Source organism: Carassius gibelio, chromosome A3 (genome assembly GCF_023724105.1).
Source record: "Carassius gibelio isolate Cgi1373 ecotype wild population from Czech Republic chromosome A3, carGib1.2-hapl.c, whole genome shotgun sequence".
In the NCBI taxonomy this organism is placed as follows: Eukaryota; Metazoa; Chordata; class Actinopteri; order Cypriniformes; family Cyprinidae; genus Carassius; species Carassius gibelio.
Window position 1 is genome coordinate 20647297 of NC_068373.1, and position 24339 is coordinate 20671635.

The 24339-nt window shown below is 35.9% G+C and overlaps 4 protein-coding genes across 4 annotated transcripts; 1 reads left to right on the forward strand and 3 right to left on the reverse strand.

Moving 5' to 3' along the window:
• Positions 1 to 734: 734 nt before the first annotated feature.
• On the forward strand, positions 735 to 6072 carry tmem98 (transmembrane protein 98). The gene is made up of 7 exons (XM_052549616.1): positions 735 to 897; positions 3087 to 3290; positions 3417 to 3548; positions 3652 to 3685; positions 4351 to 4466; positions 4543 to 4602; positions 4685 to 6072. Exons 2-7 carry the CDS (start codon positions 3160 to 3162, stop codon positions 4872 to 4874), a joined length of 663 nt encoding a protein of 220 aa, XP_052405576.1. The 5' UTR covers positions 735 to 897; positions 3087 to 3159; the 3' UTR covers positions 4875 to 6072.
• Positions 6073 to 7685: 1613 nt separating this feature from the next.
• Positions 7686 to 10865, reverse strand: cdk21 (cyclin-dependent kinase 21). The gene is made up of 7 exons (XM_052549665.1): positions 10521 to 10865; positions 10309 to 10441; positions 9807 to 9974; positions 9610 to 9719; positions 9180 to 9230; positions 8939 to 9071; positions 7686 to 8456 (listed from the first exon to the last, which is right to left on the reverse strand). Exons 1-7 carry the CDS (start codon positions 10748 to 10750, stop codon positions 8364 to 8366), a joined length of 918 nt encoding a protein of 305 aa, XP_052405625.1. The 5' UTR covers positions 10751 to 10865; the 3' UTR covers positions 7686 to 8363.
• An 854-nt stretch (positions 10866 to 11719) lies between these two features.
• Positions 11720 to 16475, reverse strand: retsat.2 (retinol saturase, tandem duplicate 2). Its single transcript, XM_052549626.1, has 11 exons — positions 16227 to 16475; positions 15888 to 16070; positions 15475 to 15716; positions 14371 to 14572; positions 14040 to 14237; positions 13800 to 13919; positions 13525 to 13663; positions 13310 to 13419; positions 12905 to 13071; positions 12645 to 12804; positions 11720 to 12460 (listed from the first exon to the last, which is right to left on the reverse strand). Exons 1-11 carry the CDS (start codon positions 16384 to 16386, stop codon positions 12315 to 12317), a joined length of 1827 nt encoding a protein of 608 aa, XP_052405586.1. The 5' UTR covers positions 16387 to 16475; the 3' UTR covers positions 11720 to 12314.
• Positions 16476 to 16604: 129 nt separating this feature from the next.
• LOC127951666 (C-type lectin domain family 4 member E) lies at positions 16605 to 23525 on the reverse strand. Its single transcript, XM_052549678.1, has 11 exons — positions 23096 to 23525; positions 22641 to 22745; positions 22485 to 22547; positions 22329 to 22394; positions 21904 to 22040; positions 19792 to 20851; positions 19358 to 19441; positions 18917 to 18997; positions 18512 to 18648; positions 18265 to 18383; positions 16605 to 18095 (listed from the first exon to the last, which is right to left on the reverse strand). Exons 6-11 carry the CDS (start codon positions 19856 to 19858, stop codon positions 17945 to 17947), a joined length of 639 nt encoding a protein of 212 aa, XP_052405638.1. The 5' UTR covers positions 19859 to 20851; positions 21904 to 22040; positions 22329 to 22394; positions 22485 to 22547; positions 22641 to 22745; positions 23096 to 23525; the 3' UTR covers positions 16605 to 17944.
• Positions 23526 to 24339: the final 814 nt, after the last annotated feature.

The window sequence follows — 24339 nt, forward strand, 5'->3', positions numbered from 1 at the left end:
GGAGAAGATGCAGTTCTAAGAAAACCAGTATTGTTTTATACAACTGGCTGCCAATTTTAGAACCACAAGTTGACACAACTAATGAACATATTTAAAAAGAGAGAGACAGAAAGCAGTCAGAAGACAGTTCAGAAAGAAAGAAAGAAAAAAAACAATTAACAGCCTTTCCTTGCCAAAATTATTTAATATGTGTTACTTTTGTTATGATTCAGCATTATATATATTAAAGTGTAAATCATTCGATTGAGAAATGTTATACACCCCCATCAACAAACTAATACGAAATTAGTAAATTATAGAAAGAGAAATGTAAAATAACAACAATAATATTAATAATAGCATTCGACTTCAGGCTTTAAACAGTTTAAACTGCATGGCCATCATTTTTAAAGCATTTCTAGTTATACTGTGATATATTGCTGATTTGTCTGACATTTGACTGGTTTGATGTTTCAATAATTTTCGACTGAAATATTTTACTTTCTAGGAAGGAGAGATGTCCATAAGACAACTAGCTACTGCTAGTGTGTAAAAAAACAACAACAACAACAACCGGTGAGCACAAATTCACTGAAACATCCGTACCTTCTATCGAACGCGCTGCCAAAACATTGCGTATGCACATTGGGCAATATCATAGACTGTATAAAAACAGGGCAAAATGAAAAAAACAGGATGGGTTCCACAACACAAAGGCTCGTGAATGACACCTGGTGGCTAGAAATTGATAGCAAACGTCTGTGGCTATGAGAGCGCGTCTCGGGCAAGATCGAAGTTCACGTCGTTGCTCTCTGCTGCGCGCTCCCGCGCTGGAGATCTCCGTGCCGTCTCCGCCTGTACACCACGAGCGCGCTTTGTTTCTTGCGACAAACGCCATAAAATGGAAAGGATATATAGGTAAGATCTTGAAATACAACTATATTTGCTGATGATGTTTTAATTGACCAGTGATATGTATACTTAAGGGAACTTGTGGTCATGTATATATATATAAAAATGATTGGTGTTGCATTAAAATTTGTGAGTCAAAAATAAGTCACAGCGTCTTTTCAAACAGTGACAGAAGATTCATATAAACAGGCTAACGTTAGCGGGTTTCTTTTGCTTGAAATCAATGACATTCAAATGAAACCAAACCTTTTGTTCGGTCTGTAAAACCCCACGGATTTATTTAGATTAGAATAACGCGTTCTTTGTTTCCATGTTACAGGCTATTACACTGTGAATATAACTTTGCCCCGAGTAAAAATGAAGGATAGTAATGTCTTTAGGCCAATAACTGTTAATTACAGTTTATACAATTATGTGTTTTGGTAATAGTAACACTTTACCTTTACAATGTAACAATTTAACTTTAATAAAAAGCCGTTAACATAACAGTTATTATATAATGTCAAGCAGATCACGTTGGGGTCCAAAATTCTGAGACCACAAAATGCTTCTATTTCACCTGCTTTTCTAATTTGGTGAAAGGTTAATTAGAAATGTTATTAGCAAAAAAAAAAAAAAAAAAAAAAAAAAAAAAAAAAAAAAAACTAATAATCCCCCATAATTTGAGAAAAAATATATATATATTAAAAAATATATATTTAATTAAATTGTTTGTGCAGAGAATTCAAATGATCCTTGTCATTCACTTTCTTATTAGTGACCTAAAATCTGTGTAATTTCTTTTTTATAACATTGCATTTTTATAAACCTAAAACTTTTTGTTAACCACATAAAGGGGTGGGTGGGTTGCTCCTAGTTTTTTTAGGTTTATAGATCACTTAAGGCTCACTTGTCAGTGCCGTTTTGCCTTGTGGTGAAAGGTTTAATTTTACATAACAGAAGTTTTTATATCTTATCTTATTGGCTGGACTGTGGCTATCAAACTAAATTATGTCTATCTATAACTAAAGACCAGCTAACTTATCAAGCCAATGTGTAAAACGTGATATCATAACTGCTTTAGTGTCCCCAAAATACATTGTATTTATCAAATCCGTAAAGGTTAATCCAGTGTCTCTGAATGCCAGGGTGAGTATGAATTGGCTCCTATGAGGAGTGCACAGTATGATACGGCCAGGGGAGATCACATTAATCTGATTAGGGAATTACAGCATTCCAAAACATAATTTCACATAATCACCTCATCGAAATATTACTTCTCATATGTTGTAACAGCCGTGCGTGTTCAATAAGCATTAAATCACTAAACAGACAAAATATTGTTGGGTTTATAAAAATAAATAAATATATATATTGATGGCATTGTTAACATTACATGAAAGACTGTGATGGAAATGAAATTATATAGACCTATATAACTAAATGAAACTCAAGGCTTTTCATGAACAAATAGAAATATTCAGTCCTCTGGTTTTTATTAAAAGGGCAAAGCAAACACACCATACATATACAGTACAGCAATAATGACTGTGATACATAGCAAACACATGGTGTCACATATACTGTGAGCAGGTTAATGATTGATTGATCAAAGGTCTGATGGGTGTGACGCTTAAAAACACACTATAACATACACAGGTACAGAATGCACGTCTACATTCATTTTTTGTCATTTTTATACTCATTAAAAAAATGTATCTTAGACTGTTGTCAGAGAGGCCCTGGAAAGAAAGCATGAGAGGACAATCTAAATAAAGCTTTACATATTTATTTGAAAATAGTCTAGATAAGAGTGGAATGATCTAGATAAGCATCTGTATTCAGTGAAGCATAAGGAGAGTAAACAGGAGGAAATGTTTTCAACAAGACATTATTTTCTCAATACGTCACAATAATACTGAAGTCTAATACTTCTTTTCTATTTGTGGCAACACAAAGGTAAAAATGAGCTTTTATTAACTAGTGCAATGCTTAAATTGCTTTGGTGCAACTAATCATAATAAAAATACAAGCAACAGAAAATAGTGTTTCACATAAATGCATTAATAATAGGATAAATGATAGATAGATAGATAGATAGATAGATAGATAGATAGATAGATAGATAGATAGATAGATAGATAGACAGACAGACCATTTATAAGGTTTATTGATATTATTAATATACAATGGAAGTCTTATCTTTATTTCCTCAGAATTGACTAGCTTTTGCAAACTCCAGCCAAACAACTTTTTGACAGTCGTCCTCGTTCTTCTTCATCTGTAACCATGGAGACGGTGGTGATCGTGGCCATAGGTGTACTCGCCACCATCTTCTTGGCATCATTTGTGGCGCTGGTGGTTGTGTGTCGACATCGTTACTGCCACCCTCCAGACTTTCTGCATCAGTTTGATTCCAAGTATGTACTTGAGTATACACTAGAGGATAAGTCATAACCTCATTCCCACACTGCAGATTCAGAAGGGATCAACATTTTGCATCCCAACACTTCATTCTTAGCCATTGTAATAATGTCATATTTCAGACCTACAGTTGATCTGATCGGAGCGATGGAGACTCAGAGTGAACCGTCAGAGCTGGAGCTGGATGATGTTGTCATCACCAATCCTCACATCGAGGCCATGCTGGAGAACGAAGACTGGATCGAAGATGCCTCGTATGCATTCTCTCCACGTTCTTTCTCACAACCATAACCATTTATAGTAAAAATAATATTCTGGTTTTGATACTTTACTGACATCACTTTCTCTTTCCCTCAGTGGTCTTGTATCTCATTGCATTGCGATTCTGAAGGTAGATTTTTCCTGACCAAGTACATTGAATACATAATATAATATAATATAAGAATGGGTCAGTAAGATTTTTTAAGGTTTTAATGTTATGCTCAACAAGGTTGCACTCATTTGATCAAAAATACAGGAAGAAGAATAATAATGGGAAATTACGGAGCCCCGCACATGACATGCAGGAAAAAATTGTAGGCTAAATCGTGCGCACGATTTACTAATTAATTTCCTCATTGTACTAAAACGTGCACACGATTAATACTGCGTTCCATCGATTTACTATTTCATTCAATTGATTTATTAATTGTGCCCACGATTTACTAATTAATAGTAATAGTAATCGTGTTCACATATTGGCACAGTGAGGGAACGAATAAGTAAATCGTGCGCAGGATTTGTTTTTTTTTTTCTTGCATGTCATGTGCGGGGCTCCTTAGAAAATACACTGCAATTTTGTGTGTGTTTGTGTTTTTTGGACAGGCAGTGTTTTATTACAATTTTAAATAACTTGTTTCCTTCAGAAATCTTTAATATGTCCTTACTGGATAAAAGTATTAATTTAATAAAAAATCTTTCTGACCCCCACACTTTTGAACAGTCATGTATGTACGTTTAATAATACACAGCATTTTTGCTTTGGTTTGAAGAAATCATTGTCCTGGTTCTGTACAGATATGCCACACTCTCACCGAAAAGCTAGTTGCCATGACAATGGGCTCTGGAGCAAAGGTCAAAGCACCTGCCAGCTTGAATGACATCATCACCGTGGCCAAACGCATCAGTCCAAGGTAAATAGCTTGAGCAGTTGATATGACACATCTGAGAGTGCTGGTACTGACCATGAGCTGCTTTGTGTCATCACAGGGTGGACGACGTGGTTCGCTCTATGTACCCTCCACTGGACCCCATTCTTCTGGATGCCAGGTAACTTTTTAAGATGGCAGGGACTATTTTAGATTTAGATTTCTGCAAAGAAGTGACTTTACCAACTTATTTTTTGGACCAGAGCCACAGCATTACTACTGTCGGTCAGTCACTTGGTACTGGTGACACGAAACGCCTGTCACATGTCTGGCAGCCTGGACTGGATCGACCAATCACTGCATGCGGCCGAGGATCACATGGTCGTGTTGAGAGAGGCGGCTTTAGCATCTGAACCAGAGAGAGGTTTGCCAGAGAGAGAGCAGTCAATCTGAGTCACTCACACGACTGTGGCAGACATATACACAACACACATTCAAGAACATGCACATGTATTCCTGTAAAGAATATGACAATTTAGTGGACAATACTTTGGCACGTCCATGATATGAAAGACATCTTCGCTAAGCCTTGCTTTCAAACATTGTTTCTTGTACTCTTTCACTGTATCTCATTTTTATCTCTGTTACATTCCAGTTTATTCGGTGGTCATGCCATCTAATATTTCCTCATGCTGGATTTATATGTAGATGCTAGAGGCAAAAAGTTCCTCAGACAATCAAAAACATGAATGTATAAAAAAATTCCCCAAAAATGCTTATTGTTATCACTAAGTTTGTTAGCTAAACCATATAGAAACAAAAAAGGTCTGTCTTATTTGTCTTATCTGTCTTATCACAGTCTACATATAGTGTAATATTTTAGTACAATACGTACAATGTTTTCATACATTTACATATTTTCCTTATTAGCATCAGGTTCTGCGAAATTGTAAAATCTTTTTGCTTTTATTTCTCTCTAAAAATACATTTTAAAAAAAGAGCAGTAGAAAAAATGGTTCATTTTCCTTTTTTTCAGTTCAGTCTCCTTCGCATATCAGTTTATAAATAGTCAATTCACAAACTGACAAGTCAAAATTGTACAATCACGTTAAGTTGATATATCACTCCTTTATTACTGTACTGTAATGTACTCCACTGTTAAATGTTGGGGTCAGTATTAATTTTTTAAGTATTTGAAAGAAGTCTCAACCAAACTTTGAACAGTTAAATAGCTGGTTATGAACAGTTATGCAGAAAGTAAAACTCTTTTTTTTTTTTGTCCATCTGCTATTTAGAAGTGGCCTGTATTATTTCACCAGAGTCACATGAAGTCTAAATCCCCACTAATTCCCTCCCTCAACCCCTGACTATACACTTCACACTTTCAGCAGCCGCACACACATTCAGAACTCTGTAATTTCATGGATTATCATACATTTCAGTTATCAATCATATGCTTTTCGGTTTCAATGATAAGATTCAATTGCAGAATACAGTTGTTAATTATGAGTATTTCTCTTGTTTTTTTTTTTGTTTTTTTTAGCAATCTTGTTACTGACATTTCTTGTTTGTTCCTCTATTTGTTCTTTGACTCCTGTACTGTTTATGTATTTTAGCTTTGTAAAGGTAAATAAAAGTTTCACAATGAAAAGACGTCAAGATATTTTTATTTTACAATAAGCATTAAAAAATTCAACTGTAAGTTCAGTAAAATAATTGCCGGTAGACCTCTATTCACATGTGCGGCTTTCTGAAGAGAGGAGAGAGAGAGGAGGCGGACAGGGAGAGGTAAAGAAAGAAGGAGGAGAAACAGCTGCAATGGAGGACAGATGGGGAGGAAGAAAATACATGACCACTATTTCTCAAAGTCAGTGTAAACAGTTCTGTGTAGCTTTGAGTAAAAAGCTTTTGGCCAAAATAAGTGCTGGACTTTAGGCATTAAAAAACGCAGCAGACTGCAAAAAGCAGACCAAAAGGACACACACTCACTGTTTAACACACTCACACTGTACATATGAGTACAATAAAGAACATGTCATATTACAAACACATCTTTGAAAATATTGCTTCTGATGAGTGTATAGGTCACACTTAGTAGGTCCGTTTTTTGTAAATCGGATAGACAGTTGTAGTCATTCCATGTAATTCCCAAAGCAACCTTAAAAAAAAAAAGAGGTAAGTTATATATATATATATATATATATATATATATATATATATATATATATATATATATATATATATATATATTTTTTTTTTTTTTTTTTTTTTTTTTTTTACCCAATATGTGAACCCAAGATATTCAGAGTTATGTTTCAGGCAATTAGTAGTTGACTAGACATCCATATATTCTGCAAAGGCCAACGAGAGAGTGCGAACAACCTTTTTGTGTGTGTGTGTGTGTGTGTGTGTGTGAGAGAGAGAGAGAGAATCTTATTTTATTTTATTTCTAACTTATACATTTAACATACACTAATTCATATTGCACTGCATGCTTAATACTTCATATTGCACTGCATGCATAATATATATATATATATATATATATATATATATATATTTGTTTACTATTATTCTTTTTCTTTATGTTAAGCAGCCCAGCAACTGCAACTGCTTTGGCATTAAAATTGTACAGTTTGTGTCATGCCAATAAAGCTCACTTAAATTGAAAAAATTAAAACGTTTTACAAATTAATTTGAATATCCTAATGAGGATTTTCTGTTGCGTTTCTGTTGTCTACATGGGGTTGCTCCTCGTGGTCGGCATTATCATCATGAAGGCGTTTCTGAAAAAATAATAACGTAAACTAATAAAAATCCAGGCGACATGTAAATGCAAAGCCAATGTTATCATTGGGTCGAACGAGAGAGAGCTAAACAGAAACAGAAATGTTTAATCGGACTTAAACAAAATTTAAAATTCAGTGTAAATAATGAACTCATGAACTCTGACCCCTTTGTATTAGATTTCTAGACAGGCAGATGTCATTCCATGTGACTGAACCAATTTATGGTCATGTGCTAATGAACGGCAATTAAAAATAAAATTATCATATGCAAATGCATGACTGCCTCCCAGTGGCCATCTTTCTTAACTGTCGTCACGGTGGTCATCTTGACTCTTTACTAATTGTATTAGATTAATTGAACGGAAATTCTTTACTGGGGATCAAGAAGAAAGGCAAACATTGTTTTTGGCAAACAATGTTGAAATTGCAGTCTTATTACTGAAGTGCCAGAATAAAGAAAACAGACAAATGTGCATTAAATTACAAATTTAATTTATTGTATACATTTGAAAGGTCATAATGTCATAACTATGTTTAAATATCAATCTCACAGCATTTAATAACAAACAGGCACTGTTGGCTCTAGTTTGTGTTTACCACAGCAAATTCATCAGGAACAGAAACATAAAAACTTCAAACAATTTGCTCAGAACTTAAAGCTCTACATATGTGATTAAAAACAAGCAAACACTTTAAATTGATGTCAAAACAAACACAAAAGCATCACTAAAAGTCAACTTTCAAAAGGCAGCACACGCTGAAAATAACTGGAAACATTAAACTTACCTGTTAGACAACCAATTGTGCTACAACATAAACAAAAATGTCATTATTAGAGAGTTGTCGCATGTGAGAAAGACAAATTCTCAATCTTCACCATTGTAAACACATGAACAAGGTGATGGTACAGTATATAAAGGAGGGAGAGCTCCAAAAACAGCTGGATATTTTTAGGGAATTTGTTTCTTTTTAGCAGTACAAGTCATTTCCACCAAAAATGTTTGAAAAAAAAATTGTGAGTTACAGGTTAAGGTGTTGCACTTTACTCCATTATAAAAAATTAAATCAATCTGACAGAATAATTCTTGGTGCAACCCTGATTGGGTGGGAGGAGCCTGTCTAGTCATGTGACCCCACTCTCTAAACTCATCTGTCATTCGTCTTCACTGTTGCAGTCTGCCAGGAAAGGGTGGGCCAAAGCTCTACAGGCAGAGATGCGATGAGCTGGACTGAAAGCCAAAAATTGCTGAAAGGAAAAAAAAGTTATTTATATATGTAAAAGTTGAGATTTATACATCATCTGAAAGCTGAATAATAAGCTTTCCATTGATGTATGGTTTATTGGGATTGAGTATTTGTCCGTGATACAACTATTTGAAAATCTAGAATCTGAGGGTGCAAAAAAAAAATCCAAATACTGAGGAAAATCACCTTTGCATATTATGCATATTACTAATAAAAAATTCAGTTTTGATATATTTACAGTATGAAATTTACAAAATATCTTCATGGAACATGATCTTTAATTAATATCCTAATGATTTTTGTCATAAAAGAAAAATCTATCATTTTGACCCATGTTTGTTATTGTTATTAATGTTTTTTATTGGCTACTGCTGAAAATATACCCCAGCGACTTAACACTGGACTATATGTATTTCACATATGTATTTTAAGTACCAGTCACTGATTACTCTATCCAAAAAGGAATAGATGAATAACACTTACAGACAGCAGGTCATTCTCCTCATGGGTGAGACTGGGCAGTAGTTGTTTTGTAGGCTTTTTCTCAGCCCAGGCAGGGCTGTAGCAGACAGGGCTTTCTATGGGCCAGTCCTCCTCACCCGGCAATCCAATTATCCTGAGAGAGAGCAAACATGCAAGACCAACAATGACCACACAAAGCTGTATTTCTTGGTTGCTATAAGTTTTGACTGGGATTTGGAAAGGCATAAGTATTTTGACTCACTCAAAGATCTTTTGCAGCTGCTGGATCTCTGTGAATCCACGAAACAAAGGCCTGCAGAAAAGGTGAGAGAGAAAGATAAAACATCTCAGAATTAGAAAAGTTGTTTGTATTTTCATGCAAATTCATCTGTTTCTTGGATAAAAATTTATATTAGACCGATGTCAAGAAAATCTGCTTTTTACATTCCCAAAACCATGAACAACTGCACAAGGCAGAAAATAGAGACATTTAGAAACGCTTTTTATGCAGTCTGTTGTATAAATTAATACATTTCAGTTTTAAATTTTTAGCATGTTTTTGCTGTTTTTGTTTTTCAGGATTCTACGTCAAAATGATAAATGTCGCTACTGTAACCACTAATAATGTCCTTGCTGAATTAAAAAAATATATTGATAATAATAATTATAAAATGTCTCTGTTATGCTCTGACCTTAATAGAAAGAGCTCTGCAAAGATGCACCCAGCACTCCACATATCCACAGAAGACATGTAACTGGACTGCAGTAGGACCTCTGGAGCCCTGTACCACAAAGTCACAACCTACACACACACAAACACAAATACATCACATGCAGGAGCTCACTACCACCACACATATTACTGTGAACGTCAATCTGAGCTCCATACACATGGGGTGAGGGCGATATGGTATGTGTATATCCTGGCTAAACCGAAGTCTGCAATCTTGACCTCCCCTCGACAGCTCACGAGCACATTGTCTGGCTTTAGATCCCGGTGAATGACGGTGTTAGTGTGGAGGAAGTCAAGTCCGCTGAGCAGCTGACGCATCACATCCTACATAAAGAGAGAAGGAAAAACACACAAATCTATGCTCTAGTCTTCAATTTATCCCATACAGTATGACAATATGCTACCACACTAGGACATGTTGTCCCCAAAGGTGTTTGTACATTCAAAGAACTGATCTACTTTCCTGGGTTATAAATGGTGGTGGTGTACAATGACTTTTTTTTGTAGCAGAGACTTTCAGGTATGTCTAAACAGAAGTTGCTTTTCAAAAAGAACATTTACAAGAGTAGAACTGTGAAAGGTTTTACACTATTACTAACTTATTGTATTAAATATGAAAGATTAAGTTACTGCCAAATGAGATGAGCAAAGTTAAAACCTTTATTTTGTCTCTGGCCAGGCCTTTTTCTGATGCTCTGCTGAGAAATGCAGTCAGATCCTGATCAATATACTCAAACACCAGCGTCAGGTCAAGCTTCTGGTTTTGCCATCCAGTTGATACATTCAGCAGCCTAAGGAGAAATGCCATATTACTCAAACTAAAGGTCCATTATGCTTGTATGCGGCAATTTTTACCGTTTCCATACACACTTGACTATGTTGGGGTGGTTGAAGTGCTCTATTTTGCGCAGAAGAGCCACTTCTCGAATCACGAACTGAGGGATGCCAGACTCCGGCTCCTCGGGGATGTTGAGTCTCTTCACCGCTATGAAGCGCTGCTGCCCGCGCCTCTCTCGGGCTTTGTACACTTTCCCGTAGGCGCCCTGGCCGATTTCTGCCAAGATTTCATAATCTGAGCTCTCCCGACAGCTGTCATCCATGTTTAGATCAGATCAGAGCAATCTGTCAGTAGGTGTTACTGAAAGAGACAAGAGTCATTGTGCTGAATAAAAAAAAATCAAACAAAGCTTTGTGAGACGCTTCCACTCCCTGGCGTTTTACAGCTGGACTGTACGGCTTGTTAAAAAAAAAAAAAAACTCCAATAAAAATAATTACATAATTATAACAAATATTTATGAATGTGTCTGTTGTTTTATTTAAAATAAATAAATAAATAAGAGAGGACATCCTATTGACATTAAATTTGTTTCTAAATTTAAAAAAGTTTGCTTTTTACGGCATACTGGTTAAAATTAATTAAATCTGACTCAATTAATTGGATATGTATAATATTTGATTTTTCCAATTAGCGACAAGAAACTCAATTTCAGATGCCATCACCGGCGACGCTAGATTTATCCATGGATGTCAATTAAATACCTCGCGATAAAATGTTATTAACAACTTTACGGTAAGCCTGCACGTTGCGGAAATGGTTCATATGGCTAAGATATACGCGCTTTCGAAGATATAAAACTACAATTAAGTAACTTAACTCACTTTTTCTGTCACTGTAATCCAAAACCTTGAGTAGGAAAATTATTGTCTACTAATTCATACCAATGGCATGGATCAATACGCGTTGTTAGCCATGATTTTAATAAAACCTCACAAAACATGCAGGGGTGTGAGATCTGTATCTGCAAAACCAACCAATGAACAGCTGAGGATTTTTTTTTTTTTTCTGGATATCCCCCATCTTATGTGAACTATTCAAGAAAATGTATTCTCATGTTCTCATATATTATATATAAATATATATAATTCAGGCTTGTTAAAAAAAATCAGCTGGCTAAAAAACAAATTAAGAAAATATACATTTATTATATATAGTATATGCCATTTTTAAACTTAACTTTCAGCCACACTGCCCCCTTGATTTAAATCAAGATAACATTCCACACAGTGATTTGTTGTTGAAATTAACATATTTATTCAGTATGCACAAGCATCCACTGTATATTAATAAGCACATTTATAGGTATATTTATATCCGTCTGAAATTTCACTGCAATTTAAAAAAGGCAGCATCACACATAAATGTGCACATGACATCATCAGACAGCATCTCCACTGTTATATTTTGAGAAAGATGCATGTAAACCCTTTATACAGACCTACAGGTCTATATACACAGTAATGAATCAAATCTAAGAGCAACTAAGATTTCAGTTCATAGTTACAAAACACTCACAAGACATTGTGCCAAGAATGTCTTCTGCTTTTCTCACAAACCGTTCAAAAAGTTATTTCCTTTTATGTGCATTAAAAAAAAACAGATTTGGAATTAGTGCATAGTTGAGCTTTAAACCAGTAAGGCACTTGATAAACACTTTACTAATAAAATCATTTTAAAATTATTAGTTACAAATACAGTGGTATATTATTGTCAGGCAGTGCAGTGTTTATTTTGGTAATAATCACACATATCCTCCATCTGTTCTTCTCTAAAGTCATATCTGATACCTCTGCGAATGATTATGAACATTACATGTTATTAATACTTATTCTTTCTTCTTGTTGTTGCCATTATTGACTCTCTTGGCGAGGCCAACGGCATCCAGGTGAAGATTACGGTTCAGAATGACAGAACCACACGTCAGCGCTCCTGTCAGTGCTCCAGCAAAGCCACACAACATTACATCCTGACCTGCAAGCAAAGTCCAGGTTTGAAAGAGAAAGGAGATAAGCCAGAGCACTTTGCCCATTCATTCTTCTAAACATTAAGTTCCATCAGCTAAAACAAATTCAAACAATATAAGGCATGGAATGCATCTTAAAATCTACTTTTGAATGGCTTACATATGAATTTGCATAGATAAAGTCAAACTCACCCGTGAGGAAGAGGTTTTTAATGGGCGTCTGTGGTCTGATGGTGGCGTTTAGTTCAACATTGAAGCGAGGAATACCATGATCAGCACCGTAGATCTCCCCTTTAGGAGCACCAATGTAATGCTGATTCGTGATTGGGGTGCCTGCATCCACAAATTCAATCTACAGACATAGAAAGACATAAAAAACACAAAAACAAAAAGACTGTATAGTACAAGATGAAAGCAGGATCCTGTTTAGACCCTTTTTATAGAGTTCATACCCTGTCCTTGATCTTAGGAAAGATCTCAGTCACTGCCTCTAATATGTTATTGATGAACGCCTGCTTCAGCTCCTTATAATCTATGCTTCTGTTCTTCACTTTGTCATCTTTCCACTCTTCAAACCACGCATAGTTAGCAAAGCTAACAACAGTCACGGTGGATTTACCTGTAGGTGAAGCATATTTGGATTTGGAACATAATGCATCAAACAGAATCACACAGTGTCAGTTATTTCAGTGGAGAGCCTCAACCACATCACATGTGTACATTCCTTTTGTCAAATGTAGACAAGCTCAGAACACTCTGGATTACATTTACAGCTTTGTCCACTTGCAATCCAATGGCAAAAATCTTAACTCCACATGTGAAAACGACATCAGGTCACCATCCCTTTTTCTCTCTACCTGGTTTTCTTTCTGGCCAGGTTGGGTCTTTTGCAGAGGGTGAGGCCACAAAAATCAAAGGGACCTTTTTGGAAGATTCTTCCCCGCTTCCCTTCATGTAAGCCTCCAATCTGGAAGAACAACAGACATAAACGCAAAATGAGAGCAGTGCTGATGTTAGATTTAGAAATGAACAAGCACTTGCATGCTGTTTAGGAAATTATGTTCACACTCACAGCTCATCCAAATTGTTCTCAGGGAAGATAAAATAATTGTCTGCCTTTAGGCCCAACTCCTCTTTTGTCCCATCCACACCAATGAAAACACTGAGTCCAGCATCTCCATGCTGCACCATACTCAACTGTTTCTGGATCGCTGCACAATACCATCACCAAAAATACCATACAGTATGTTCACATGAATAAGAGCACAAACATCACAGCAAAGAGGTTTAAATGTCACTGATATCTCAGCATTACAATTTCAAACCTATGCTTTATATGGCTCTCACCAGGCATAGTCTGCACATCTTTGGGCAGGAGATGTTCGTAGGTATTGAAGATCCCGGCATCTGAAATCACCATGGGAGCGTGAACATGCACCTCCTCCTGCCCCTTCAGAACACTCACACCTGCATGAATGCCAACAAAACAGTCCAGTTATTAAATCCTAGCACATGTGTTAAAGTCTCTTCTGAATGGTATCAAGTGTTAAATGTTGTGTGGGATGGGGAAGATGTTTTAAGTGTTACCAATAGCCTCTTTAGCGTCGTTGAGGAGTATGCGGTTGACAGGTGCTCTAACAAGCACTGCACCTCCTGCCTTCTCAATGATGGGGATCATGTGATAGGCGATCTCACTCGCACCGCCTTTCGGGTACCAGGCACCATTCAGATAGTGGCACAAAAGCAAACTGTGCATGGAAAAGCTGGCTTCTTTCGGCATTTTACCTGTTTAAACACAAACACAAAAACTAAAGGAGATCAGTAGCTGCAAGTTACTGTATGGTTTATGACTATAAGTACAGAGGGAACACATAAAACCACTAATTTTCAGTCAGGTCAGAGAGCTGGATCATCTCACCGTAGGTCCCAAAGATGTAGCACATCACAGCTCTCAGGTCCTTATTCTGCGTCAGCTCGTTCACCACATCCGTCAGGCTGCGGGACGCATAGCGGAAGAAGGGAGAGAGGCGATTGGCCAGGCCCGTGTGCACCAGGAACTTTGCTAGAGGAGTCGGGAGGAGCTTCAGCAGAACCATGAACCATACTCCATTTGCAACTTTCTGACAGGAGCATTAAAAACCAGCGTTAAGTTTTGCGCTTTACTCTGTGTCTCCATTTAGCTCTTTCTGTAAAAGTGGATTTTTAAGTCTAGTCTTTGTAACTCATCAAAAAATTAAAGCAGAAATAGTTAATGAAGGAAATATAAGCTTATGTCAAGTCAAGTTAAAGTCATGCTGAGATTTATTGTCAGTCAGCTACATTTGTGGACATACAGTAGAACTAAATTTCATGAACATATTGTGAAAGCAACCAGTGGCCTTATTTCTTTTTAGAAACACATCACAGTACTCTTGGATGATTGCCTGTCTGTGGTTATGATTGTAGGGGAAAGGTCACACAAACAGCTACATACAAGAAATTTTATCTTTAAACTCCAAAAATCTCCAAAACTTAAAGTGAAAAAAGTGACATTTAGCCAAGTATGGTGACCCATACTCAGAATTCATGCTCTGCATTTAACCCATCCAAAGTGCACACACACACAGAGCAGTGAACACATACTGTGAACACACACCCGGAGCAGTGGGCAGCCATTTATGCTGTGGTGCCCGGGGAGCAGTTGGGGGTTTGATGCCTTGCTCAAGGGCACCTCAGTCATGGTATTGCCGGCCCGAAATTCAAACCCACAACCCTAGGAGTCAAACTCTCTAACCACTAGGCCACGACTTCCCCACTAAATCTTTTAGATTTTTAAGATTGGAGAAGATTTTCAAAAGATTGGAGTTAGTACGGTTTTTTAAAAGAAATTAATCAATTTAACAATAAACACATTTGCAATATTACAAGTGAGCATAAGAGACATTACAAATCTTACAGACCCCGAACTTCTGAACGGTGAATTGAATTAATGGCCCAAATGACCAGCATGTGCATTGACACCCGACGGACAACTCCAACTCACCTTGGAAAGTCTCACATACTCATCAATGGCCTTTTCCTCCCCTGGGAAGCACTTCTTCAGTTCATCAATGTAGCGGTTTTTTCCACTGTAGATGGGGTATATGCGCCGGTTTTCTGGTGGCCCCAGGACCACTTTATCAAAGGGGTTATCCAGCGGCTCCCACTGCAGCTGCCCATTGGTCAACTGGTCAACCACACAGCGCAATGGCTTGTGATCCAGTAGTTCCCCAATATAGTGGATCCCTGAGTTAGGGGAAAGACCTTCAGATCACCACAAACTGACCTATGCATGTGATATATCACATTCATTGTTTTAATAAAACCCTATAAATGTGCTTATATTTGCCAAAGCAAGACACAACACAGGGGTTCTATGAGGTAGATCCATTGCTGAAGTACTAAAGTCATTCTCACCAACATCAAACTCAAAGCCTTGCTCTGTGAAGGTGTGACAGCATCCTCCAGCCCGGTCATGTTGCTCCAGCACCAGAACCTTCTTACCCACTTTAGCCAACAGGACAGCAATTGCCAATCCACCAATCCCACTGCCAACCACTATTGCATCCAAGTCCTGAGGGATCTTACTGGCCAGAAAACCTGCATGTGGAAACAAATGTGAAGTGAGACTATTGGGTGTTTCATGAAAACCAAAGCATTTAATGCAAGAGGGGGGAAAAAAAATTAAAACTAAAAATATATATTGTCTAGACAACAATCTCAACAATAATGCGGACGGTCATATTTTTAACTGACCTTGTTTCAGGATTTTATTCTTGAGCTTTCGGTCGAACACTATGGGCTTCGGCGGCTCGCGCGTGTCGATAGCAAAAGGATTCGGTCCAGAAGTTCCCGACATACGTTTGAGGATAATGGCCACTAAAGCCAAGGAAATTAGGACGACAGCGATCCACATGTTGTCAGGTACAAAGTGTTGTCATGTGCTGGCACGCCACGTACTGTCATACAGTGAAACAAAACACTTCCTCCTCACACCACTGCCCAATGTAATAGGTGTTTAGTGTTGACCCCTCCTCCGAGGACGATACTGACCAATCATAAGGTTTGTTTTTAAATGACGTATTGGTGTAAGGAGAGAAGGGCCGTTTTAACCATTACAGCCTATGGTTTTAACCAAGAAAATGTTTTTACATAAATGTTTGAAATTGTATAATATTGACGTTAAATATTACAACTACTAAAACTGAACTACTTTGTCGTTCTGTGTGAAATAACGTCTAATCGGACTTGTCCTTGCCTTCAACATTAGCCATTCACTATTTTCTGAAACTTACCCTGTCAGTTCTTATTTGCTAATACTTTGTATGCACATTTCTGAGGAAAGTTTAAATAATTTCAAAATAAACCTTGTTTTATTTATAGCTTCATTTACAAACACAGCATACATAGCATGCTACATGAACAGCAAGGAAAGCCTATTAAATCTCATGACTAATTTACAGTGTGACGGAGACCCGAATCAGATACCCAAAGTGATGAACACACACATCTATAGCAGGCTTTCAGTTAAATGAAAAGGACATGCAGGAACAATGCCACAAGATCACACGTTTATCTATCAAAATCACTATTAAAAAATAAATTTAAACATTCATAAGAAAAATACACTTTGCACCTTAATCTACCACTTGACTTACACCATTAGCATTTGTAGCGGAGGTGTCCCAAGATACCTATATTCTAAAAAAAAAAAAAAAAAAAAAAAAAAAAAAAAAAAATCACATTTTGGTGAGCCTGTGTGAATTGTAGCCTCTGTTTCCTGTTTTTAGCTGACAGGAGCGGCTCCCAGTGTGGTCTTCTGCTGCTGTAGCCCATCTTCTTCAGGGTTCGACATGTTATGCGTTAACAGATGGTATTCTGCATACCTTGGTTGTAACGTGTGGTTATTTGAGTTACTGTTGCCTTTCTATCATCTCTTACCAGTCTGCCCATTCTCCTCTGACCTCATCAAGGACTAAAATTGTTAAAATAAAAATAAGTATATAAATAAACAAAAACCTTTGGCCTCCAGCCCTAATCAGAGTATTAGCATTTCTGATTGCTATTATCTGAAGCTTTAAAATGTTATAAGTAAATAAAAACCTTTGGCCTCCAGCCTTCCTCAGAGTATGTCAGCATTTCTGATTGCTATTGTCGGAAGCTTATTGTATGAATTCTTTATTCTGGGATGTTGTATGCAAATGACAGGGAAATATTTAAATCATTTTTGGCTTTTTAAGAAAACATGTCTGGAATAGTATTAATAAAAAAATCGAATATAAAATAGAATGGAATGCAACAATCTTGTTGTAAACAGTACACAAGGTGTACATTTGTGACTTTGTTTACAAATATAACATACATGCATGATACATGATTACAACTCATTCGACGGAAATCACAACAGGTTTAAAGTTTAAGGACAAATCAATACAATCTAAATACAATCAATAAAAGTGATCTAACTGCTTATTTTAGATCTGTGTCACTGAGCATGGAATCTCACAGATCCTCTTCTCTTTCCTCAAACAAGAGACATCCCCCCATCTTTCGCCCTTTAAGATGACACAGTCTTCACCATGCAAAGGATTTTCACTCTTCCAGTCATCTGGGGGAGACTCCCATCTATAATAATCATTAATTACAAATGTGAGATCAAGAACAAAATTATGGGGAACAACAACTGTAAAAAAAAAAAAAAAAAAAAACATCAGTGATTTCTTATTTGCCACTCATTCTTACAGATTTTAAGAATTTTAATAATGTCCTGACAGGATTTTAAAATGATACTTGCAAGAGGCTGGTGTTTAAGGGGTTGTTGTCCACCCAAAGCCACATGCCCTCTGTCTGGCTGTCGGTCAGGCCAATCCAGTGATAGTCACTGATACCATTTACTCTTTTAGACAGAAATTCCTACAACACAGAAAAAAAGTGTTTTAGTCTTTGTTTAGCACAATGAAATCCAAAATGTATTACTTTTATACTGTAGACTATGAGTGTCTCTTTATCTCTGTCATCATCCCACCGCTCCTAATCTGTACCTGTTCGTCTTCATTGTTGATGATCACCAGGTCTCCACCCAGATCCTGACAGCGCTGTCTGCTGCTGTTCCAGTCCATGACATCAGTGGATAAAACATAGAATCTGCCCTGTGCTCTGATCCACTTCTCTTGTAAATCTGCGTAGACAGTTTCGCTCATAAAAGTATAGAAATGCACAGGAAGCGAAAAAAAAAAAAAAAAAAATCTTGGTATGTGGTTAAGCTCATAATTGAAACCAGATAGGTGAGAAGAAATGAAATATCTGTGCATAATTGTATTTAATCTTGTGTACTTCTGCTTTATTTAATAAATTATGTTACTAAGAAATATACAAATAACAAGTATGGACGCTCTGCCCATTTTCATATGGAGATGCTTTTCTTATTTATGAACACATGACTGTACCTGAGCAGTAGTTTGGTAGACTGTGGTTTTTAATAATCATGGAATGTATTTTCTTTATTGGTTGAGAATCTAAACGCAAGCCTGTGGAAAGAGCAAAACTGGTAAGGCAATTAAGGTGTACAGCTTTGGATGAGGAGAAATTATTATTTACCTGAATTTAAGCAATTCCTTCTTGGTTCACAATACTGATTTGCATTTTTGGTGTGATGCGTTAAGTATTAAAGTATAGTGGAAAAAAAAAAAATCTAATATGCAAATGCTGATATTTAATACATATGTACAATGGGTCCAAATGTCTAAGACCCCTTTAGAAAAATCTGGGATGCTTTTAAAATCATGTCTAAACAAAAATGAATTCTACGATCCGTTTCACCCCTTCAAGCGAGTGAACAACGCGAAGCAAGTGAAGTTAGGAATTTTACATCAGCAAATAGCACTCACACAGGTATGCCAACACTGCATTCACTAACAGAGACAGGAAGAGGAGAACAGAGAATTTCCTCAGCATTGGTTCACAACAGTGCCCTGCATAAACAAATATAAGCACTATTACACATGCAATATATTTAATATGTATGTAATAATATATATACGATTCAGAATTACATTTTATATTTCTTCTAAATTGTGCAAAGATAATGCACAATTTAAACAGTTTTAGTCCAAACCTTAATTTGGCTTTGTAACAAATAATTGACAAAGGAAAATTATAGGCACTGAAATGCAGTATAATTGCAGGAGAAAGTAAGGAAAATCAAAACATTAAACACTGAAAACTTGATTTAAGTGTTTTAATGCTGTGAGCATCTTTGGGCAAGATTATGTTAAGGCAATATTCTATAAAATCCGTTAGTAAGGGCAAGAAACACACTTACTCTCATCTTTATCCGCTGATGTCAGATTGGTGTCTGATAAATAGTTTAAATAAATATTTTCAGCCATCTTTTTTCTGAAGAGAGATTGTTTTATCGCAGTAATAAGAGAGAACTGAAGCCTTGTAACAAAATACTCATGAAGAAAGACACGTTTCTGTGGGGTTCGTTTAACCACACTGACCAAATAACAGCATCTGCAAAATTTCCAGTCAGCTGGTTTTTAGTGGTGTGGGGTATATTTTCAAACATTTTGTGATAGTTTACATGCCTTTTATTTTCATAAGTTGTTGTTTCTTAATAGTTTGCATTGGCTACAAAATCCTTTGGCAATGATTTATTGTGAACTAGTGTATTAACTGTGCACAGATATGTAACAACATGATAAAAGACTTACTGTAATGAGATAGGCTTTACATGTGGTTAATTACAATTACAAATTAAAAAAGAGAATCTATTCACTTGACTTACTAATGCTAATATATTGTTTAATGAACCTTAATGTTCACAAACCGTGCTGCAAAGACATTCATACATGGTCAAGTGTCCAGATGCACTTCCTCTGCTAGATCTTTTATCTACAAAATTCATTAATAAGATACATCTATATTTATTTATTTATTTATTTATTTATTTATTTATATATATATACACACACTGCATTTATTGGGACTTCATAGTTCTTAACACATTTTTAAAATATGATAATATGAAAAACATATGGAAAACTATAAAAAGTAAGATATTTCGGAAGATTCCCATATCAAACATGGCATAGTACAGAAATATGAAAACAAGTAAACAAGAAATGTATAAAATATAGCAACCTCTTATATTTACACGAATGCACAGTGAAATAAAACAAAAAGTCAACTGTTAAAAAAGAAGTAATCTACATGCATGGGATCTCACAAATGCTCTTCTCTTTTCTTGAGCATTGAATGTGTTCTTGTGTATTTCCTTTAAGAACAGCACAGTTGGCTTTGGTATTCAGGTCTGGCCAGTTCCCAGCCCAGTAGAGATCAGATTCACCAGCGACACATAGTCTCTGAGCAAGAAATTCCTGCATCACAAACACCATAAATTGCATTTATTCTCTTCTGTATTAATTCATGATTATTTCTGCATGGCTTTATCAATTAAAAAGTTTATTATAAGAACAAATCTAAAATCTAATCAGACTATTTTATACTTGCCTCTGTGTTTTACACATGCACTTGGACCCACTTCTCTCATATTTCAGTTCAGTGAAATCTTTAATATGCAAGCTTTTATGTAAGGCTTATTGAAAACATCTATTATAAGAACAAAATGTGAAACCCACTTCTTTCATGTTTGCTCCTATTTAAGAAACATTAGTTTTATTCATAATGCTATTTTGTCCCCTTGGACAAATAAGGTTCTATCTGACATTTTTGACAAAATTTAGTTATTCACATATTCTTATTCTGTGACAATTAATTTATATTATGTGATCTTTTATTTTAAGTTGTGTACATTTTGGGATTTTTTATTGAAAAAACAAAAAGGTTCTATCTGCAGAAGTCTATGGAACACAAAAACTTTAAAGCTCAATATCTCAAAACTACTCAGATAGAACCTTATAATTCCAAGGGGACGATTTATAATTTGAAATCTGTATTACAAAAATGATTTGGGCATGGCTTTACTAACAGAAATATCTATTCTAAGAATATGTACCCTGCTCTCAACACTGTATTTGTGAACACACACTGTGGGTTTTCACCCCTGGACCCACTTCTCTCATGTTTGTTCCTCTTTTAAAAGCATGTTTTAATTCGTAATCTTCAGTGAAGTCTTTAATATGCAAGCTTTTATGTATGGCTTATTGAGAACATCTATAAGAACAAAATGTGAAACCCACTTCTCTCATGTTTGCTCCTCTTTTAGAAACATTAGTTTTATTCATAATGCTATTTATGGTTTGAAATCTGTATTACAAAAATCATTTGCGCATGGCTTTACTAACAAAAATATATGTACCCTGGTCTCAACACTGTATTTGTGAACACACCCTGTGGGTTTTCACACCTGGACCCGCTTCTCTTACAGTCCTTTCTCTTTTAAATCATTGCAGAACACAAAGTTACACACCTTCTCCTCTGTGTTGTTGATAATGACCAGATCTCCACCCAGATCCTGACAATACGTTCTGCTGGAGTTCCAGGTCTTGTTGTGATTGGAGAAAACGTAAAATATGCCATTGCCCTTATACCACTGCTCTGGCAAATCTACAGAGAAAGTTTTTTTAATGTTTATAAAGAGGAAACACTCTTGTGTGTCTGTTTCAGGTTTGTGGTTTAGCTAGAAACATATTTATAGGCTGGAGGAAAAAAAGCTGAAACCCTGCTGTGCTTGCACTCTTACATGCATAAATGTGTTTCTAAGATATTTTGTTATGACTCACTGTTAAAAACACAAGAACAGAAATACGGCTCAGACAAACAAGGCTCAGACAAAATGTCTGCAAAACCACAGACTCAAGCACTCAAGACTGAAAAAACCAAACATAGTTTAACCTGGGCAGTAGTTTATTGACCTCCAGTTCTCATCATATGTGCAGCCTGGACTACTTTGATCATGGTCTGAACAAAGGTGTGAGGAATTGAGAAAAACAAAGATACTGTCAGTTTATTTTCACATCAAATTTGAGCAAATAGATGTAAATGATTTACCTGAATTTGAGCAGTTTGTTCCTGGCTCGCAATGCAACAGCACATTGTTGTATTTAGTGACACCTGCAAAAGGCAGGTGAAACAAAATGAAACAAAAAAATGGAAAAGCAAATGTAAATATACCACAGTATGCAGCTGGTTGGCGAGTATACTCACACAAGTATGCCAGCACTCCATTAACCAGCAGAGACAGGATGAGGAGAACAGCAAGAACCTTGGCACAGACAGATCTACATTGCTTCTCTTTGACAGGTTTCCTAACTACAGAAGAAAACTACAGTTTAAAACGAATACTTAAGAAAACTCTAAATTACTTTAATTTATTAGAATAAAGATTTACGTGAACTTTGCACCAACAAAACTCCTACACAGTTCTCCAACTTTTTTTGTGTGGGTTTTAAACGGTTGTATAAAGAAAAGAAAAAATGCTGATAAAAAGTTAACATATATAGGTTGTATATCTAAAACCAATACAAACGTTTAGCAGCCACAGTCGTAGCTTTATCTTTAACCTCAGTTGGAGGTCAAGAATGTGCTACACACTTGTAAACATTTTTAAACCTAAATGTGTAATTAATTATTATCAAGGAGATCAATAATCAAGCACTTACTTCCAAATGAATCCTTTTTCATCCAGTTGGTGTTGTCATAAACATGATCAGACATGTCACGTTTGGCCATTATTAAGTGTGCAGCAGAAAGGGGGTGAAGTGCTCTGAACTGTGAGTGTGACACTAAACAGGTGTCACACTGTCTGTGAAGACACACTGAACAGACACGCTCATGCAAGCCGAATGTCATTTCCTGTCAGCATTATTAGTCATGATGCTGCCCAATTTTTCAGACATCATCACTTGCAGAAATACAAATTCTTGATATCAACAATTACATTGCAACTAGTAAAAACTATAATTCTTTATATCTGTAATAGTATTTTCACTAATTCAATAACCATATGCTGCAATTCAAATTCAATTGTTGATATCAAGTATTGATTTCTTCTAGTTGAAATTCTAATTGTACAGAAATACAATTCTTACTAGTAAAATCCTTGATTTTTTTATATCAGTAATTGCATTGTTACTTGTGCAAATGGCTATGTTTGATATCAACAACTGATCTGATAATAAAAATTTTCGATAGCAATAACTTTTGTTTGTTTTTATTGTTACTAGTGACAATGTCCATTTCTGATATCATGAATGTGATCGTAGTAAGGCCAATTTGAGATATCAGAAATAACAAATGTGATATGTTGAAATATACGGTTCCCAGGAGATGGCATGGTCAGTTCACTTAGTTTTGTTGCCACAAAATAATAACTCATGGGAACATAATAATATGAGACCATGGACCCCAAAACCAGTCTTAAGACACTGGGGTATATTTTTAGCAATAGGCAAAAAAAAAAACATTGTATGGCTCAAAATTCTAGATTTTTATTTTATGCCAAAAATCATTAGGATATTAAGGAAAGATCATGAAGATATTTAGTACATTTACTACTGTTAATATATCAAAACGTAATTTTTGTTTATAATATACATTGCTAAGAATTCATTTTACAATTTAAAAGGCGATTTTCTCAGTATTTTGACTTTTTTGCACCCTCAGATTCCAGATTTCAAATAGTTGTATCTCAGCCAAATATTGTCTGATCCTAATAAATCATACATCAATGGAAAGGCAGAAGGATGTTGTTCCTTCGACAAAATGATCTTGTTGAAACAAAACATTATGACATTACCACAAATTAATATTTCGTGGCCATGACATATCACGTTCATGAGAGTAATGAAGTCATGGCCATGACAAAACTAAACGAACCCACCATGTCATCTCCCGGGCACCGTAG

Excerpts from the sequence above, each read along its gene's own strand:
- LOC127951666 (XM_052549678.1), bottom strand. The coding sequence starts at position 19,858 with ATGGCTGAAAATATTTATTTAAACTATTTATCAGACACCAATCTGACA. Across the intron at positions 19,442-19,791 it reads ATCAGCGGATAAAGATGAGA|GGCACTGTTGTGAACCAATG; the intron begins GTAAGTGTGTTT and ends TTGTTTATGCAG. Across the intron at positions 18,998-19,357 it reads TGCAGTGTTGGCATACCTGT|GCTTGCGTTTAGATTCTCAA; the intron begins GTGAGTGCTATT and ends CTCTTTCCACAG.
- tmem98 (XM_052549616.1), top strand. The coding sequence starts at position 3,160 with ATGGAGACGGTGGTGATCGTGGCCATAGGTGTACTCGCCACCATCTTC. Across the intron at positions 3,549-3,651 it reads GACTGGATCGAAGATGCCTC|TGGTCTTGTATCTCATTGCA; the intron begins GTATGCATTCTC and ends TCTTTCCCTCAG. Across the intron at positions 4,603-4,684 it reads CCCATTCTTCTGGATGCCAG|AGCCACAGCATTACTACTGT; the intron begins GTAACTTTTTAA and ends TTTTTGGACCAG.
- cdk21 (XM_052549665.1), bottom strand. The coding sequence starts at position 10,750 with ATGGATGACAGCTGTCGGGAGAGCTCAGATTATGAAATCTTGGCAGAA. Across the intron at positions 10,442-10,520 it reads AACCACCCCAACATAGTCAA|GCTGCTGAATGTATCAACTG; the intron begins GTGTGTATGGAA and ends ATTTCTCCTTAG. Across the intron at positions 9,720-9,806 it reads ATATCGCCCTCACCCCATGT|GTTGTGACTTTGTGGTACAG; the intron begins GTATGGAGCTCA and ends GTGTGTGTGTAG.
- retsat.2 (XM_052549626.1), bottom strand. The coding sequence starts at position 16,386 with ATGTGGATCGCTGTCGTCCTAATTTCCTTGGCTTTAGTGGCCATTATC. Across the intron at positions 14,573-15,474 it reads AGTATGTGAGACTTTCCAAG|AAAGTTGCAAATGGAGTATG; the intron begins GTGAGTTGGAGT and ends TGCTCCTGTCAG. Across the intron at positions 13,920-14,039 it reads CGACGCTAAAGAGGCTATTG|GTGTGAGTGTTCTGAAGGGG; the intron begins GTAACACTTAAA and ends GCATTCATGCAG.